This window comes from Nicotiana tomentosiformis, chromosome 6 (assembly GCF_000390325.3).
Source record: "Nicotiana tomentosiformis chromosome 6, ASM39032v3, whole genome shotgun sequence".
Lineage (NCBI taxonomy): Eukaryota > Viridiplantae > Streptophyta > Magnoliopsida > Solanales > Solanaceae > Nicotiana > Nicotiana tomentosiformis.
The window spans coordinates 44,530,214-44,551,343 of record NC_090817.1 but is presented as its reverse complement, the minus strand read 5'-3'; the positions used below and the strand labels follow the sequence as shown (position 1 = coordinate 44,551,343).

The window sequence follows — 21,130 nt, the reverse complement described above, 5'->3', positions numbered from 1 at the left end:
ATTTTTTATTGAATAAAATTTGTGATTTTCATTGAAAAGAAAAGAAAAAAGCTTTCAATTTTACTTTTAATGGGGTAATTTAGATCACCAAATTTTAAATGTCTTTCATCCTATATTAGTTTCCATTACTAAATCAAAATCATCACATGAAATGGAACACAAAAAGTAATATAATAATTAATATAAATGAATTATAAAAACGAAATAAATCAAAAAGAAACTTTTTATTAATATAAAAAATAGGAACGTAACCCTTTGTTGGCGTTTCCTTGTTCCATCATCAAAGCATACTTGTCATTTTTTAAAAATAGAGTTCGTCATCAACACAGTCTACTCCTACCCTTGGCATTTTAGCTTTAAGTATAGAAGAACCCTAACTATCGGAGTAGATCCAAATCTCTTTATTAATTTTGTGTGTCGAAAGAAAAAGATGGATGAAGAGTACGATGTGATAGTGCTTGGCACAGGCCTCAAGGAATGTATCCTCAGTGGTCTTCTCTCTGTTGATGGTCTTAAGGTTTTTTCATTTTTGATTTCTGATTCTTATTAAATATATACTATTACTTACAGTTTCCCCCTTTGGATTAGCTTAAAGATGTTTATCTACTTTTGATTTCTTCGAGATCGGTTTCTTCCTTTTGTTTGATCTATCTTGTGGATTTTCAGTTTTCCTTTTCCGGATTTTCTTTTTTTATTTTATTTTATCCCTCATTTTCTTTGAGTGTGTTTGGCTAACCTTACGAGCTGGTCAAACTGGCTTATAATCATATTTTAGTTTATCTACGCCATTGTTAAATATCTAAAGTGCTTATAAGTGTAAGTGCTTATAAACTAAAATAAGCGTAAGTTATAAGTTGAAGCCTTTTTAGCTTATAAGCAAGCTTTTACTAGTTTATCCTCAATAATATTTTTTAATTCATAAAATATTTTTTCCAAAATAAATTTTATAACTTTCCTTTCATTCCATATTGTGGTTCATACTTTTCTTTACAATTTTTTTTTTTAATTTATAATCTTTTGTAAAGTTTTTAAGGATATTTTTGTCATTTTAACAAAATAATAGCTTATCATCACTTTTCTACCAAACACATCAGTTACTTATTATTAGTTTCAGCACATCTATCCAAACACTTAAATGCTTATTTAAAAAATCAGTTTCAGCACTTAAAAATGCTTTTCATCACTTAAAGTTTATCAGCTATCTATAATCAGCTTATCCAAACGGGCTCTTTGTGCTATCGCATTTACTTTTCAATGGTTCATCACTTGCCATATCAGAATCCCTTTCTCCATGAGTTTCACATGTACTTGCCATAATTCAATTCGAACTTAACTTCTAGGTGTAAAAGAGACTTACACAATCAGGTCATTTTTAAGGTAATTACAAGTAAATCTCATGATAAACATTAATTGTTAACCAGATAAAAATGGTAACGAACATGTAATAAAAGATATCAACAACAATAACAATAATGCCTTAAAGCATTATGCAATTCAAATCATACAATTGACTATCCACCTATATCCGTATGCTATATTGAAGCCTTTGCGAGGTAAAATTTCTTATAAGATTGCTGTATCTCTTTTGCGAATGTTGTGAATTTGTCTCAATTGATCTTAGTTGTTTATGCATGAGGTAGAAATATAATACAACAGAGCAAATAAAATGTACATGTCAGTGGATGATGCCAATATCTTTGATCAACCAAGTCTCCTGTCTGTACAAAGAAAGCAAGGGGAGATACTATCAACTAGAGCAATTTATTGTTTTCTTTATCTTGATGTCTTTTTTTTTTTCTTTTTTCTTTTTGTGAGATATGCTTGCTATCCTATTTTACTTGAATTATCTCAGTAATTACTGCTCCTTTCATGTAAATAGGTTCTGCACATGGACAGGAATGACTACTATGGAGGAGAATCGACATCCCTCAATCTTGTGCAGGTAAGGGTCCTCTAATTATTTACAAATCGTGTTTTCTGTTTTGGACGTGTCTGATGTAGTTTTTGGCTTTCAGCTCTGGAAGAGGTTCAGGGGGAGTGACAAGCCTCCATCTCAATTGGGTTCTAGCAGGGATTATAATGTCGACATGATCCCTAAGGTTTTCCTCTTCCTCTTTTGACTATCTGCTTGATGGAAAGCTCTTGATTATGTGCTGGTGTTCTAACTTATTGGTTGGAGCAGTTCATTATGGCTAATGGTGCACTTGTACGAGTTCTAATCCACACCGACGTTACAAAATATTTGTACTTCAAAGCGGTTGATGGAAGCTTTGTGTATAGTAAAGGAAAGGTACAATTCTTTTCATTCTTTGGTGTTGTCGTGAGATGTCAGCTTTTAGTTTCAAGACTATTCGTTGCTCTAACCTACAGTTCCCATTTACTTGATGAAGTAGGTCCACAAGGTGCCTGCCACAGATATGGAGGCACTTAAATCTCCTTTAATGGGCATTTTTGAGAAACGCCGTGCACGGAAATTCTTTATCTATGTTCAGGATTATAATGAGAGTGATCCTAAGACACATGAGGGGATGGATCTAACAAGAGTGACAACAAGAGAGCTTATAGCGTAAGCTCCTGAACTTCCTTATTTTTTCCCATATATCAATTGAGGCCTTTCGTGTCTGAGATAATCGTTGCTAAATTGTCTTAGATTTTGTATCTTTTGTACCTGTTTATTATGAGCTTGTGAGAAGAAAGTAGTGAGTACAATTTTATCTAAAAAAAAGGAAACTAGTGAGTAGAATTAACGGTAGGTGTTTGTAAAATGTCTGATTTGTCTTATGCTTTCTTAATGTGTCCCACATTAGTTGAGGAAATTGGTCATTGTCTCCTTAATATGGTTTTGGCAATCGTCACCTCATGAGTTAGTTATTGGAGTTGAGTTAGGTCCAAGGTCCTTTTTTATTTAACCGAGAAATCCCAATGGTCAGCTGGCGCATGGTTCGAAATTCAATGGATAATTGACCTGCACATCTACCCTTCTCCACTTAAACACCGGACTTTTGTCTGCTGCAGGGCTGAACTTGTGACCGCGCCTAATCCACATATCACGAGCTGGACTCTTACCACTAGACCAAAATGGGCCTTATTTTTCTAACATGCTTCTGTAGTGGTGAGATGATCTGATGGTTAAAAGATTAGAAATTGTTGAAATCCTAATATTTAATCTCTCATGTGTTTTCTTTTATGATCTTTTAATGTTCTGAAATTGTCAATTTGTAGAAGTTGGCATAAAAAATGTTTGTCAGCATTGCCTATAATATATTGTAATTTATTTGTAAACCCCCACGTTCTGCTGCTTATGGTAATTCTTTATTTTATCAGAAAATATGGTCTTGATGACAACACTATGGACTTCATTGGTCATGCATTGGCACTACATAGAGATGACCGCTACTTAGATGAACCTGCGGTGGATACAGTGAAGAGAATGAAGGTGAATCGAATTGTTCCTCCTTTGAATTCTTAAGCCAGTGGTATTTAAAATTCCACGTGCTTATGTCTGAACTTTTGTTCCATGTAATGTGACAGCTGTATGCTGAGTCTCTTGCACGTTTTCAAGGAGGATCACCATATATCTACCCTTTATACGGATTAGGAGAGCTTCCCCAGGTACTACCTTGAGTTCCTCATTAAATTTTGTATTTTCTGCTTTTGTTATTATTAGTCATCCTCCATCATCTTAAAAAAGCATCTTCAACTTTTTTTTTCCTTGATTGAATAATTTCTATTTGGTGTATCTTTTGCTTAACTTAGGCATTTGCTCGACTTAGTGCTGTGTATGGTGGCACCTATATGTTGAATAAACCTGAATGCAAGGTACAGTTTATATTTCTGTATTGGCTGTGTATAAAAGATGTCTTTGATTTTTGTCCTCAAAAGAATTTCTCCTCAAATTCCAGGTAGAGTTTGATGAAGAAGGAAAGGTTTGTGGTGTCACTTCAGAAGGAGAGACAGCTAAGTGCAAGAAAGTTGTATGTGATCCTTCTTACTTGACCAACAAGGTAATAAATGCTCTGAGCTGATAATTTTAGTGACTTCTTAAATATAATATAGCCAGCATGTCTTATTTAGCATTCCATTTGGCCATTCTCAGTACAAGGAGAAAATACCATGTTGTACAGGAGGTTGGTCAAACTTGGTGGAACTTGGAAGATAATGGATGACTCAAGTAGAGTCACGTAGATGTCTTGCACATAAATTTTACACCAATTTGGTGCTTAATGAAATTTTTTGACTTATCAAAGAAGAAAAGGCCATTGTCTGAGTATATCACAATGAACGCGTGGACAATGTAGCTTAGGAGATGTCAAACTACTTACTATTGGGATGTCCGGCTTAATCATTTTAAGTGTTTTCGATAAATTAATAAACCCAAGACATTTATTGCAGGTTAGAAAGGTTGGAAAAGTTGCAAGAGCTATTGCAATTATGAGCCACCCAATTCCTAATACCAATGATTCTCACTCGGTGCAAATTATCTTACCCCAAAAACAATTGGGCCGTAAATCTGATATGTAAGTTTTTCTCCAGTATCTTGCAAATAATTTATTTTGTTTCTAGTCTCAGGGTGGAGCTAAAAGCTAAACAAATGATTAGGAACCAAAGCTTACACTTGAAACAAAATTTAGCTCAGTCATTAGACCTGTTTGATCCTTCTTGATAGCTGGTGTACTATTGCATGGATAATCTTCATTTCTTTTTGGTAATTAAACATTTTATTTATCACCAAATAAAGAAATTACAGCCATAGCATAGAAATCCACACATATAAATGATAATCATCATTTTACTAGGTAAACTTTATTCAGCTCAAAGTCATGACGTTTTATCTTGCCCCGGTTGAGTGAGCAATTTTCATTAAATAACAAAAAGATATTTTTTTAAATATTTATTAGAAAAGAACAATTTTTATTAAGTTTAGATTAGAACAATTTTTATTAAATTTATCCTTAGGATGTATGACGACTAATTGCATTTTAATTTCTTTATTCTAACTATAATGATCTCACAATTTAATATATATGCAACGTTTGCTATGCCTTAAATTCACTCGCACTCTATCTGATATATTATGGTATGTGACTTATAGTTTTCGACATTTGGAAGACCTTAAGTATCATAACGATGCACTCCAATTTTCCGTGACTTTCTAAGTTCGTTCTCTTACATTGTGATACTGTTTTACTTTTACATTTCAAAGCTCATATTATTTTTTATGACTGATTCCCTTAACTTGATGTCTTCTGTTGTTTCTTTAATTTATTATCAGTGGTGGGGGTGGGTGATTAGATTCTTTCCATTGCATTTATTTTGGGCAAGTGTCTTAAGTCCAACCCCCCCCCAAAAAAAATAAAAGAAGCGAGGGAGTTACTTGGCTTCGGCACATTCCTTTTCTTAACTGTTCTGCCCTTGTAATCCCATTTCATCTTTGCATAGATTGTTGCTGGAATCGGTATGTTTTCTGTGCCATTATAAGTAAAATGGTAATTTGGCTGAGCTTGACATGGTTGATTCATTTATAAATGGATCCTGGAAATGGCTCTTCAGCTTTCTTAGGTCTCAAATTTCAATGCAAAGTTATCTATCTGCAATTGGATTCTCATCTTTAGGTACTAGTGGGGGGAATGTGATTGTGCAGACACTTCTTGATAGACAGCACATCACTTAGCGCATTTGTTTAGTTGATTTCAAGTATTTATTGTATTTGTTATTCAAAGTCCAGAACTGCATAGAATGATGGTCAGAGACGTGGAGAATAATCAGCTTATGTGCATTGTTGATCTTTACCAACTGTAATCAGCTTCCTCGAGTAGTAGAAACATGGATTATGAATCCGCGCTGTAACTAGTTATTGTATCAACAGACATTCTACAAGCGATGAATCATTGCTTGGGAGTTCTGGTTTAGCATTGAACAAACAACTAATGCAAAGAATCATAAACATTATACTTAATGATTAGTAGATCCGCGAGAGCCCCTAGGGCTTAGTTCAAGTGGCAAAGGTTGCGGGACTTGCGACTTAGGTCATAGGTTCGAGCTGCCCTGCGAACTAAGCCTGATATTTAAGTGGAGAAGGGTAAAGTGGCGGGCCCAATATTCCCGAGTTCGAAGGCAGCGGTTGGTCCTGAGGTTTGGCCCTAGACGGATTTCTCGATCCTCAGAAAGAAAAGGAAAATTAGCAGGTCTGAGAGATGATCTTATTGCTGATTGGCATTAGTGCCGCTACTATTTCTACTTATTATGCTCCTAGAGAAGCTAGACCCCACCTGTGGGACTCCACTGGGCTTCTTGTTGTCGTTGTTGTTATACTCCTAGAGAAGCTATTCATCCTTGAAAATGTTTATTCTTCTGACTTGGTTTGTAAAGAAAATGTAATATTTTGGAAATAAGTGGGATCTTCTTACTCATGCTTGAATATTTGGATATTCAGGTACCTGTTCTGTTGTTCTTACACTCATAATGTTGCTCCAAAGGGCAAATTCATTGCATTTGTCTCAACAGAGGCAGAAACTGATAATCCAGAGAGTGAACTCAAGCCTGGCATTGATCTTCTAGGACAAATTGATGAGATCTTCTTTGAAGCATATGACAGATTTGAACCTGTCAATGAGCCCTCATTAGATAACTGTTTTATTTCAACTGTGAGTCTCTTTGAGTCACTTCTGAATCTGATTGTCATAAAGTCTACCTAGCATGACATGTCCGGTTTTCTGTTTGAACAGAGCTATGATCCCACAACTCACTTTGAGTCGACTGTTGATGATGTGCTCAATATGTATACCTTGATAACTGGAAAGGTATGTTTTAGCATATTCTGGAAAACATTGAACTTGTTAAAGGAGGTCAACCCTTCGCTCTCTGCCCATCCTTTTTGACATTCTGCAGAAGTTTAAGAAAAGTAGGCCATGCATCATTTTTCATGTCCTATTGCTGAGCATTTACCTTCTTACGTATCTCTTAGTAAATAGAAAAAAGGAAAAGATTTTGGTAATTGAATGCTAACTTTGGTAGATCAACAAAAGATAGTGCGATAAATTAGTTTGTGATTTCTTTTCTTTCCTTTTTTTTTTAAAACTTTTTGTCGGTTGCGAGGGCGGGGGAGGACATAGTACTTTGCAGAAACTTGATTCATTTGGTAACACCCCTCTCTGCTAGTTCAGTACACTTTCATATCTTTGCTCGATGTCATATGCAGAATTCACGTAGTATTGAGAAGGGATCGCTGTTCATGGAAAGTAGTTTAGCCGCAGCTCTCGTATCCCCAGAACAGTAACTCTAATTGATTCCTTATTTGAAAGAAACAATAACTCTAATTGATGGGAATTTAGGTCTTGCACTGTATTCTGGTACTGATACCTGAGAAAGAGAGGACGTATCATCATTGGATTTTTTTTCTAATAATTTGATGGTAGCCAGACTGTCTGTCCAAAAATGAGTATTGGCATGTTCGTCCCTCATTTGTGTGTGGGAGACGGGGAGAATTGGCTGATGTTCATACATGTATAACTTTCCCTTTGTTCTGGAGTTCCATAGTTGATAATGGGACAAATTCTACATCAAAGTTGAATAAGTTAAAGGGAGTGCAGCTGAATACTGTAGCTGATTCCTTGATAAATAGTCTGTTTCTGACAGGGTATGACAAATTGCTATATCAAGTAAGGTTAAGGTTCAGTTCTGATAACAGATTTATAGATTGAGGGTTTCTAATAGCATCCCTAATTACTTATGTAACAACAAAATTGCTCCCTTTCCGTTCTTTTTCCTTCTCCTTCCCCCCCTCCAAATCTCAATTATGAGAAGCATGCATTATGTGATGCTGGTATAGAGTTTCTTTTTGATCTTGAATGTTTTTTATCTTAACAACTTTTCATTGATGGCTTATTAAATCTTTTTATGCCAAATGCTTGGGTTTGTGAGGTGCGATGTGAGTCTAGGTAGAAAGGTTATTGTACCAGCTGTAGATTTGGATTAAAATAGGATCCAGATAGCATGATACTTTACCTTTCAAAGGCGGAGCTTCTGTATCTGAATACCCTCCACAATACTTCAGTTAGCATTCATTATAACCTTCCATTTCTTGTCTTCCCACCCCTTTCCTATGGTGCAGGGAACGGAGTTTGTACTTGGTAAAAGATGTATTTATTTTATGTGGAGGACCTAACCAAGATGACTCAATTGCTTTCTTCAGGTTTTGGACCTCAATGTGGATCTAAGTGCTGCAAGTGCAGCCGAAGAATGAGAAGTTGCTCTCTAGTTCTCATGTACTTCGACATACTTTACGCTGGTTTATTCCTTGATGTGTAACAAGATTGTGATAGGATTTGATGTAGAAATGGACTCATTGTACTGTTTTATTTCATGAGTTAAGGGTTAATGCCCTTCCTGTAACAATATGCTTTTGTTATGCTCAATAACATCATGTTTGTTGAAGAAACTGATGCATGTATACGTGGGTCTATCTTGCACCTGGCTCCTTTTTCTTGTCGATCCCGACAGAGTTTTTAAGATTTTTGATATTCTGTATTTGACTATCTTGTTATATACTGAAAATAAAATACGATAACCATGAAAATATTGTATTTTTTGCAGGTTCTTTTCCCTCCCTTTGATAATGTTAGAGAATACACCTTCACTTTTGTCCCGAATCAAGTTTTTCTATGAGCCCATTTGGATTAGTTAAAAAAAAATGACTTATGAGCACAAGCGCTAAAAGCACTTTTAAGTGCTGGAACTAGTTTTATAAATAAGATTTGGATAGAAGTGTAAAAATTGAAACAAACTGATGAGGTGTTTGGTTGAAATAGAACAAAGTAAAACTTTGTGATGAATGTTTAAAACGTTGAATGAGACTCTTACCTTTATATCCCCAAACAAAATTGTGAGAGCTGAGAAAGTGGCATGTAAACAGGTAGCGCAAAGATAAAGGTATGATTGTAATGATTCGATCGATCGTTTTGGGTACTAATTGCCTTTTTTGTGTTTCGAGACTTTTCATAGCTCTATTTAATGACTTATGATTTGCATGTGTGGTTTGTGTCGATTTTTGAAAAATTTAATGTGAAATTTTGAAGAAAATGAGATTTTTGACTTTAAATATGGCTAGAGTTGACAACAGTCAACGTTTTTGGTAAACGACCACGGATCGGTGTTTTGACGATTCCGGTCAGTTCGTATGATGATTTTGGATTTGTATGCATGTTTGGTTGGAGTCCTGGGTGACCCGAGGCCATTTCGGCGTGTTATGTGAAAAATTGGCAAATTGAGTTTTGAAGTTGAAAATCTTGAGTTTTGATGATCAATTCTTGAATTTTGTTGTTGTTTTGATAAATTAAGTTCGCGAGCGAGTTTGTATGATGTTAATTTACTTGTGTGAATGTTCGGATTGGAGCTTGAGGGGCTCGGGTGAGTTTCTGATTGATTGCGGAACATTTTTGCATAGCTGAGAAATTCTGGTGTGAAAGCCTGCAGTTCTCTCATTTGCGTGGTACTGTTTGCAAGTGCAAGCCTCGCATTTGCGAGATCATGCTCGCATTTGAGATGCTGGAGGGGGCTAGGCAGCTTCGCTTTTGCGACGGGGTGGCCTCCGTCGCTGTGATTGGTTTGTCGCATTTGCAACTTTGGAGAACATCGGACAGCTTCGCATATGCGAAGCCAATTTCGTATCGGTGGTCCCTCGGTTCGCATTTGCGATCAATGCATGGCATTTGCGACATCAGAAAAGCTCAGACACTGACCGCATTTGTGATCAGTGGTTCGTATTTGCGAACGTCGCAATTGCGCGATATCTGCAACTGGGTAAAAATTAGGAATTTCGGTACTAAGCTCATTTTACACCATTTTTGAGACCTAGACTCCATAGGGCGATTTTTGGAGAGCAATTTCTTCCCAACTTCATAGATTAGTAACTTTAACTTGTTTTCATCAATTTTCATTACTTATTCATGAATTTTCATTATCAAATCTAAGATTTCATAGGCTAGAAATTGGGTTTTGGGTAGAATTTAGGAATTTTATAAAATTGAGATTTAGACCTCAAATTGAGGTTGGATTTCGAAATAAATTATATATTTGGACTCGTGGGGTTATGGGTCATCGGGATTTGATCTTGATTTCAGATTTAGACCATGTGGGCTCCGATTGACTTTTATTGTCTATTAGAATTTTGGCAAAGATTGAACCTTTATTGATCGGGAATGTTTCCTTTAGCATTGTTTGACTTCCTTAGATGATATTTGATTAGGTTTTGATCATTTTGAGGAGTATTTTTAAGAAAGATAGTATTGGATTGTGGAAATTATTCCAGAATGAGGTAAGTGTCTTACCTAGCTTTGTTGGGAGAATTTTTCCTAATAAAATAGTATTGTTCGCTACATGCGGGGGTGATGCGTATGCGAGGTGACGAGCGTGTGTTCATGGCCAAGGTTATCTATGCTCGGGGGTAGATTATATGATTCTTTGTGCCTTGTTAAACCTTTTGATTTTCTTGCCTCATGTTTTACTTGATTTCCATAATAATGTGAGCACAAATATCCATGCTAGAGAGCATGCTTCAACTTATTACAACTTGATTAAATATGATGGACTCTTTGTGAGACAATTAATGTGCTAAATTCGGTCGTAACTATATCTAAATCATGAATACAAGTCTATTTCTGTCATTCTTGAGATACTTGGGTTCCATATGTTGAAGATCATGTTTGAGCTTTGTTGAGATACTTGAACAATGAGGTTCTTGAAATTTATTGATTTGTTTATTGGTGCAAAAGCTGTGATTGTCATTCACGTGGTGTATTTTGCTTCATTACTCTTCTTGATGTTATCTATGCTTCCTACTTTGCTTGTTGTTGATGTATATATACTTGGGTGAGGACGAGTGAAGTGTACGAAGGGTATTTCCGTACTTGTGAGGAAGAGTGGTTTATGCACGAAGGGTGTTTTCGTACTTGTTGTTATATTATAATGTGAAGATTAGACTAAAAGCACGAAGGGTAATGCCGTACAATTATTTTTATATTATAATATGAGGAAGAGAGTTCATGAAACGAAGAGTGTTGTCACGACCCAAAATCCAACTAGTCGTGATAGCACCTAACCCAACCCGCTAGGTAAGCCAATTAACAACTATCCAATTCCAATGATATTTAATAAGACAGTTAAGTAAGGAAATTATCTGAATCTTATACATTTCCCAAGGACTGGTAGTACAAATCATGAGCTTCTAAGAATAGAGTTTACAAAGCTGAAATGAAGTAAATACATCATCTGTTTGAAAAATACATCAACAGAGTTTTATAGATCTAAGGCTACCATAAACAAGAGGCAGCTACAACCAGGACACAGGTACATCTTCAAATCCAGCTCCCATCGAACACAGCAACATCAGCAGCCAACATCTACACGCAAGGTGCAGAAGTGTAGTATGAGTACAACTGACTCCATGTACTCAGTAAGTAACAAACCTAACCTTAGGTTGAAAGTAGTGACGAGCTAACACAAAGGTCAGGTCCAACACCAATATTCCACAACAATTCATAATAACATAGTACAAGTAATAAAAGAGGTATCTCAGGAATAAAATGCTCAGTTCATTCACAGTTCCAGAAAATAGGCATTTCTTTTCAAGTATCTTAGTGAAAACCCAAATCTTTTACCAAAAATGCCAAAATATGAGTAAGTTTGAAAACTGTGATTTTTCCCAAAACTCCTTTCAATAATAAGTAAGAAGTTTCATTTTCAGATAGCATGAGGAAAGTACGTCTCTATGCCTACATGTCAAGATACAGGTAAAATCATAAATGTCACCAAAACCGGGTAGCAGAAGGAAATGCATCTCTATGCAAGTATCTCAAGTACGTAAGTCCAATGCAATGCATCTCAATGATGAGCTCATGTAGTCACACTCTCAGAGTACTAAATCTCACTGTCTCGCATTCCCTCTCACTATGCCCAATGCTCCGCACACTCAATCACTCAGCACTGTACAATACCTGTTGCGACGTGCAGCCCGATCCATATATGATCATAAGGCCCGCTGCGGCGTGCAACCCGGTCTATATATATATATATATAATCAACTGCGCTCACTGGGGGTGTGCAAACTCCGGAGGGGCTCCTATAGCCCAAGCGCTATAATCCGCACGGACAACTCACGTGCCATAATATCAATATCTAGATCTGCACGGACAACTCACGTGCTGCATGGACAACTCACGTGCTATAATATCAATATCTGGGTCCGCACGGACAACTCACGCTCTGCACGGATAACTCACGTGCTATAGTATCAATATCCTCACAAACAGGCCCCCGACTTCACTCAGTCATCAATCTCTCAGTCTCACTCACGAGCTCACAATGTCATAAAATTAGCCCGACAACAAAGATATGATGTATCCATAAATAACAACTGCGACTGAGATATGATATGAATGCATGAATATGACTGAGTACGAAATATCAATGAAATGACAGCAAGAAACGACCACTATGGGTCCTAGCATTATCGTCATAAAGCCTAAACATGATATCTAGCATGATTGACAGCTCAATTACTTTATCACATGGTGAAAATACGGATATCAACAAAGTAGGACCACTATATAGTTCCATGGAAACAACAAAGTCCCAATTCACATGGTGCATGCCTACACGCCCGTCACCTAGCATGTGCGTCACCTCAATACAAATCACATAACACGTATTTCGGGATTTCATATCCAAAACACTAAGTTTAGAAAAGTTACTTATCTCGAACAAGCCAATACAAATGCCGAGCAAGCCAAGCGATGCTCCAAAGATTCCATCACGTGCATAGCGACCTCTGAACGGCTCAAAACTAGCTAAAAGCAACTCAAATACATCAAATAAAGCCTAAAGAAACAATTCCAAATGATTAAGATCGAATCCTTAATCAAAACCCAAAATCGGCCAAAAATCACACCCGGGCCCGTGCCTCGGAACTCGACAAAATTCACAAAATCCGACAACCAATTCAATTACGAGTCCAACCATACCAGTTTCACTCAAATCCGACTTCGAATCGATGTTCAAAACTCAAATATTCACATTATGAAACTTTAGGCCAAAACCCCCAATTTCCTCTTTACAATTCACAATCCAATTACCAAAAACGAAGATAAATTCATGAAATATAACCAAAACCGAGTAGAGAACACTTACCCCAATTCATATGGTGAAAATTGCTTCAAGAATCGCCTCAATCCGAGCTCCATAGCTCCCAAAATGTAAAAATGGTCGAAACCCTCGAAATGGAGTACTTTATAATCTGCCCAGGCCCCCTCTTTCGTGAACGCGGGAAATTCATCGCGCTCACGATGAATAAAACTCACACTGCCACAGAAGACTCTACGCATTCGCGATACACCCCATGCGAACGCGATGACCACTGCTGCCAAGGCTTCGCGAACGCGACTCACCTTCCGCGATCGCATGGAAGAATGCTCCAACTCCCAGCTGCCAACCTCATCACTACGCGAACGCGATCCTCCATACGCGAACGCGAAGAAGACTTGCCCCAACTCTACGCGAATGTGGGACATACTTCGCGATCGCGAAGAACAATTTGCTGTTGCCATCAGGATACACTACGCGTTCGCGACAATTATCACGCGAACGCAATGAAGGACTGAGACACCAGAAACCAGCAGAACACAACAGTGAAAACATGAAGGAAAATGATCCGAAATCAATCTGAAACACGCCGAGCCCCTCGGGACCTTGTCCTAACATACCAGCAAGTCCCATAACATAACACGGACCTACTCGAGGCCTCAAAACACACACAATAACATCGAAACGATGAATCACACCTCAACTCGAAATCAATGAACTTTGAAACTTCAAACTTCCATAACCGATGCCGAAACCTATCAAATCACGTCCGATTGACCACAAATTTTGCACACAAGTCACATTTGACATTACGGACCTGCTCCCACTTCCGGAATCGGAATCCGACCTCAATATTAAAAAGTCCACTCCCGGTCAAACATTCCAAAATTTCAACTTTCGCCATTTCGAGCCAAATTCAACCATGGACCTCCAAATCACAATCCGGACGCGCTCCTAAGTCCAAAATCACCCAACGGAGCTAACAGAACCATCAAAATTCCAATCCGAGGTCAAATGCTAAAAAGTCAAACTTGGTCAACTCTTTCAAATTTAAAGCTCCCTAGTTGAGAATCAATCTTCCAAATCAGTCCCGAATAACCTGAAAACCAAAATCGACGATTCACACAAGTCAAAATACATCATACAGAGCTACTCACACCCGTAAACTACCGAGCGAAGTGCAAATACTCAAAACGACTGGTCGGGTCGTTACATCCTCCCCTAATTAAACATACGTTCGTCCTCGAACGTGTCCAGAGTTGTTCTCAAAGCCATCAAACCACCATATAACCTTACCATGCACATACCCGGGGATGATCCCACGTCACCCTATTCCATATAGGCCTGATAACACAACATAACTGAAATTTCCTTAATTCAACTTAGCCCATAAGCCTTAGAATCCAATTTCCAACATCCGAAACTTTGTATAAGACTAGAATCTCGCATCAACACTCAGTATAAGTCTGAACAAGCTGTATCAAGCCATATCTATAACCCAAGATGTAATCACATGATATATCACATAACGTAGATACTCGTAGCAATGATTTCTAATCACAGTAGTTGCTCAAAACAACCCAATGCCGGTAATAAACCTCATATCAAACAAGACTCCATTCTAAAACCTTCGTACACTACCGATGATGAAAGAAACACGCAGAAATTCGTAACCATTCATCAGATCCACCAGTCATGGAGCTCCCTCTCCTTCGACAAGAGCTATAACAAATTTCTAAGCCGACTTTCGATATTATCCTTCCAACCATACTGTAATCAATTCTGATAGTATCCATTCTAGGTTCAATGACCTCATCTCATCCAACACGGCCACTCTAGTGACATGACACATCAATTCAATCTAAAGCCACAACCCGTGCAATCCGTGCACCTATAAGCAACATTCCAAATGTACTCAATCATGAAAAATGACTCAAATGAGAGAACTACCCCGCAAGATTAACAAGTACCGCCACAAAGAAATGCTGAAAATCCATCACACACAGTAGAACTATCATACGATTCTAACACAAGGTTCATACCTTAACATAACTCCACTGCAACGCGTGACCCCATCAAAACACTTGTCCATATTATATACCTCGAGCCACCCTACTTACAATTAATAACCACGGATAAGCAAATGACATAATTCCACATGAAACCCGTAAGAACATAACCCATACGCCATCAACCATGCAATACCCAATTACTCATCTCGCTCAAATTTTGCTATAAAGCCCAAATAGCACCGCACCAGGTGTGCTTATATCCAATGAATCACAACTCCCCGTAGCATAAAAGAGTAACTCGCAGATCATTTCAGAACACGAATAAGCTCAACAAAAATCGAATGGCACATCCCTTAACCATACCAGTATGGAGCCAGTCAATCCGGCTCGGTGTGGAATACACATCCTAATTGAGCCTACCAATGGACCCCCAAATCAACTCTGGGCACCCACAAATAGACAAATGACCCTCCAAAAACCCATAATGGCTGAATCATAACACATACTATCATCTGGCTAGCTTTGGCCATGACTTCACAGTCCACAACCATGAAACAATCTTCTCTTGAGAACTCCCAGTCTCCAAATCCATAGAACACACGAATCACCATATCTGATCCCAACTCCACCGCCGGAATGTCTAACACATCTCTCATACACGATCATCCCACAAGGAATACTTCTAAAATTCTTTCGTGCCACATAGTAAAATTTGAATATCAGCAGTCGATCAATCAGGAGAGTGCCGCAGTACCAGTGAAGTATCCATAAATCAAAACACATTGCCCCTTCTGAAATGTATACTCTCATCAAGCCATACCGATTAGTAATATCATTTACCTAGTCATCTGAAACCGGCCATGCTGCCTATGAATTTATGCCCTTCCCTTCCAAACTGACTCGCGGCCTTGCATATGTAAATCTCAATCCCACACAACACACCACATCTACCATGACATCCTGTGAAGAGTACAAGAATCTCATAATCAACTCTGATTCACAAGCAGAATACATACCCGATCGAGAAACTTTCCATTTGATCTCATCCCGGAGAAAATCCTAATACGCAACATATTCCTCACGCCGGTAGAAAATTATACTCCTCGAACCGTGGTAGAGACCATTGAGAACTCTCCGAAGCCCATTTGCACATAACCAAGCTATCAGAATCAAATCTCTCTAACTCGACCCAGCCACGCAAGTCGCCACATCCAAGAGCATTGCCACGAAACACCTGTGGAGACTAGCCACATCATAAGTACCCAAAGAACCAATTATATCCATTACTGTGCTGATCCAACCTACTACCACGCTGTCCAATTTCTCCAAGTCTCTTCCAAATTGCCTTCAAATTGATACTTCTCCTTGCTGGAATACCACGATCCTTAACCAAAATTCACCATACGAGAGACCCTAGTATAAAACCATAACGTCCTAAGGCCCATAAGCCGCTAACTTCCCTCTTAAGCACCCCAAAGCACCACAACCAGGACACCCACTCTAAAGATACCTTATGTGAACCTAGAACTATTTCCTTCACCTTCTTGATGCTGAAATGCATAATCCACAATGGTATAAAAATGCCACAAGTCTCGACACCATCCAATGTAACTCTCAGTTTCTAACCATATACAAATCTTGAAAATTCCAAATCGCTACATATAAGTCTTGAATCTATTAGAACTATTCTCGAGAGTCATCCACTCTACTCAAATCTCAATTAAACTGACCAAACAGACCAAACGACCTGTGCCCCATTAGCACACCAATACCCAAGGGAGTAACCCACACTCCTAAGCAACCGAGCAAATTCCTACTCCATGTACACTACATCCTTTACGAATAACCACTCAATTATTTTATGATTCCCATATACCCATAGAGTGTAATACAACATGTATCCAGAAATTCCTTTACCCGAGTCATCCTCAATCTCGACCTCTGCAAGTCATAACTGATTCACCAGTATACCCCAACCCGAAACCAATACAACACATAACAGTGCAATCAACTCGTTGATAGCAAACTCACCCACTTGGCTCAAAGCCATGGAATAAAACATCTGATTACTTACAATAACCATACCCCATTACTACCATAATACCACAGTGAGATTCCATTAAATCCTCCATCCGCTCATGCAACACAAACCATCTAGTACCTCAAATCATCTGCAAATCTTGTGTTCATCCTCGTGATGGTTAAGCCAATTTCCATAAGCGATCCAAACTCAAATTGCAACATGTATCATTCACTGGTAAAAGAGAATTCTCTACAAAACATCATAGGGATCACACAACCTCAGGACACCTCGCATGAGATAACCCACCTGCTTGCCTCAAACTGACATCTCTCTATACCCTTCCACAGTCACGACTACTACGCAATCACTTAATCTTCTCGAATCTGAACTCATCAACAAGACATGAGAATCTACTTCACTCCACAACTAAACAACATGAGAGATCGCTCAACACACCCATAACTCAAGACCATATGACAAATCAAGACAGAAATCAAATACCCAATAGTCCTTGCTACATCTCAAGTAAACTCTTCTCGTCACATTCAAACAATCTGGACACTTCTCGCAGTCACATCATACTCACCACATAGTCATCCAATCACAAATTCCACTAATAGGGACACCAACAAACTTATAAGTCCCAAAAGCATGTGCTCACATAATCAAAATCTCCGTGCTCAAGTTACCATCAAAACTCGGCCTCAAGTCCTCCAGACTGGCCCATCATCAGCATGCCAAAATCACATCTCGCCCTCAATCATGGAATCACAAGCAGCTGGCGCATAGCCGCTACCGAGCGCTCACATGCGCATACGATTGCGTGGAAGGAATTCAAAGAGTTACGCTTCAAACTGAATCAATGCCGCACGATAAGGATAGAAAGATGGGAAGTACATCCTAAATGTCCTGTAGCCTCTCGAAGATAGGTATGGATGTCATCATACCGATCCGCAAGACTCTACTAGACACTTACTCATTACTTGTAGAACCTATGAACCTAGAGCTCTGATACCAACTTGTCACGACCCAAAATCCAACTAGTGGTGATGGCACGTAACCTAACCCACTAGGTAAGAAAATTAACAACTATCCAATTCCAATGATATTTAATAAGACAGTTAAGTAAAGAAATTATCTGAATCTTATACATTTCCCAAGGACTGGTAGTACAAATCATGAGCTTCTAAGAATAGAGTTTACAAAGTTGAAATGAAGTAAATACATCATCTGTTTGAAAAATACATTAACAGAGTTGTATAGATCTAAGGCTACCATGAACAAGGGGCAGCTACAACCGGGACGCAGGTACATCTTCAAATCCAGCTCCCATCAAACATAACAACATCAGCAGCCAACATCTGCACGCAAGGTGCATAAGTGTAGTATGCGTACAACCGACCCTATGTACTCTGTAAGTAACAAACCTAACCTTAGGTTGAAAGCAGTGACGAGCTAACACAAAGGTTGGGTCCAACACCAATATTCCACGGCAGTTCATAATAGCATAGTACAAGTAATAAAAGAGGTATCTTAGGAATAAAATGCTCAGTTCATTCACAGTTCCAGAAAATAGGCATTTCTTTTCAAGTATCTTAGTGAAAACCCAAATCTTTTACCGAAAATGCCAAAATACGAGTAAGTTTGAAACTGTGATTTTTCCCAAAACTCCTTTCAATAATAAGTAAGATGTTTCATTTTCAGATAATATGAGGAAAGTACATCTCTATGCCTACATGTCAAGATACAGGTAAAATCATAAATGTCACCAAAACCGGGTAGCAGAAGGAAATGCATCTCTATGCATGTATCTCAAGTATGCAAGTCCAATGTAATGCATATCAATGATGAGCTCATGTACTCACACTATCAGAGTACTAAATCTCACTGTTTTGCATTCCCTCTCACTATGCCTAATACTCAGCACACTTAATCACTCAGCACTGTACAATACCTGCTGCGGCGTGTAGCCCAATCGACATATGACCATAAGGCCCGCTGCGACGTGCAACCCGGTCCATATACATATATATAATCAACTGCGCTCACTGGGGGTGTGCAGACTCCGGAGGGGCTCCTACAGCCCAAGCGCTATAATCCGCACAGACAACTCACGTACTCCACGGACAACTCACGTGCCATAATATTAATATCTAGATCCGCACAGACAACTCACTTGCTGCACGGACAACTCACGTGCCATAATATCAATATGTGGATCTGCACGGACAACTCAGGCACTGCACGGATAACTCACGTGCTATAGTATCAATATCCTCACAAACAGGCCCCCGACCTCACTCAGTCATCAATCTCTCAGTCTCACTCACGAGCTCACAATGTCATGAAACTAGCCCGACAACAAAGATATGATGTATCCATAAATAACAACTGAGACTGAGATATAATATGAATGCATGAATATGACTGAGTACAAAATATCAATGAAATAAGTGAAATGATAGCAAGCAACAACCACTATGGGTTCTAGCACTATCGTCATAAAGCCTAAACATGATATCTAGCATGATTGACATCTCAATTGCTTTATCACATGGTGAAAATACGGACATCAACAAAGTAGGACCACTATACAGTTCCATAGAAACAATAGAGTCCCAAATCACATGGTGCATGCCCACACGCCTGTCACCTCAGTACCAATCACATAACACGTATTTCGGGATTTCATACCTTTAGCACTAAGTTTAGAAGAGTTACTTACCTCGAACAAGCCAATACAAATGCCGAGCAAGCCCAAAGTAACTCAAATACATCAAATAAAGCCCAAGGAAACAATTACAAATGATAAAGATCAAATCCTTAATCAAAACCCAAAATTGGCCAAAATTCATACCCAGGCCCACACCTCGGAACCCGACAAAACTCACAAAATCCGACAACCCATTCAATTACGAGTCCAACCATACCAGTTTCACTCAAATCCGACTTCGAATCGTTGTTCAAAACTCAAACATTCACATTATGAAACTTTAGGCCAAAACCCCCAATTTCCTCTTTAAATTTCACAATCCAATTACAAAAAATGAAGATAGATTCATGAAATATAACCAAAACTGAGTAGAGAACACTTATCCCAATTCATATGGTGAAAATATCTTCAAGAATCGCCTCAATCCGAGCTCCATAGCTCCAAAAATGTAAAAATGGCTGAAACCCTCGAAATAGAGTACTTTATAATCTGCCTAGACCCCCTATTTCGCGAACACGGGAAATCGCGATGAATAAAACTCACACTGCCACAAAAGAATCTGTGCGTTCGCGATACACCCCATGCGAACGTGATGACCACTGCTGCCAAGGCTTCGCAAACGCGACTCACCTTCCGCGATCGTATAGAAGAATGCTCCAACTCCCAGCTGCCAACCTCATCACTACGTGAACACGATCCTCCTTACGCGAACGCGAAGAAGACTTTCCCCAACTCTACGCGAACGCGGGACATACTTCGCGATTGCGAAAAACAATTTGCTGCTGCCATCGGACTACGCATTTGCGACAATTATCATGCGAACACGATGAAGGACTGAGACACCAGAAACCAGAAGAACACAGCAGTGGAAACATGAAGGAAAATGACACGGACCTAGCATACCAACATAACATAACACGGACCTACTCGAGACCTCAAAACACACATAATAACATCGAAATGACGAATCACACCTCAACTCGAAATCAATAAATTTGAAACTTCAAACCTCCACAACCGATGATGAAACCTATCAAATCACGTCCTATTGATCTCAAATTTTACACACAAGTCATATTTGACATTACGGACCTGCTCTCACTTCCGAAATAGGAATCCGACCCCGTTATCAAAAAGTCCACTCCTGGTTAAACTTTCCAAAATTTCAACTTTCGCCATTTCGAGCCAAATTCAACCATGGACCTCCAAATCACAATCCAGACGTGCTCCTATGTCCAAAATAACCCA

The 21,130-nt window shown here is 38.6% G+C and overlaps 1 protein-coding gene across 1 annotated transcript; it reads left to right on the top strand.

The window, feature by feature from the left end:
* Nucleotides 1–268: 268 nt before the first annotated feature.
* LOC104119641 (guanosine nucleotide diphosphate dissociation inhibitor 2) lies at nucleotides 269–8,437 on the top strand. Its single transcript, XM_009631201.4, has 13 exons — nucleotides 269–517; nucleotides 1,880–1,942; nucleotides 2,016–2,099; nucleotides 2,183–2,290; nucleotides 2,394–2,566; nucleotides 3,325–3,436; nucleotides 3,532–3,612; nucleotides 3,757–3,819; nucleotides 3,903–4,004; nucleotides 4,393–4,517; nucleotides 6,434–6,644; nucleotides 6,726–6,800; nucleotides 8,192–8,437. Exons 1-13 carry the CDS (start codon nucleotides 431–433, stop codon nucleotides 8,240–8,242), a joined length of 1,335 nt encoding a protein of 444 aa, XP_009629496.1. The 5' UTR covers nucleotides 269–430; the 3' UTR covers nucleotides 8,243–8,437.
* The last annotated feature ends 12,693 nt before the right edge of the window (nucleotides 8,438–21,130 follow it).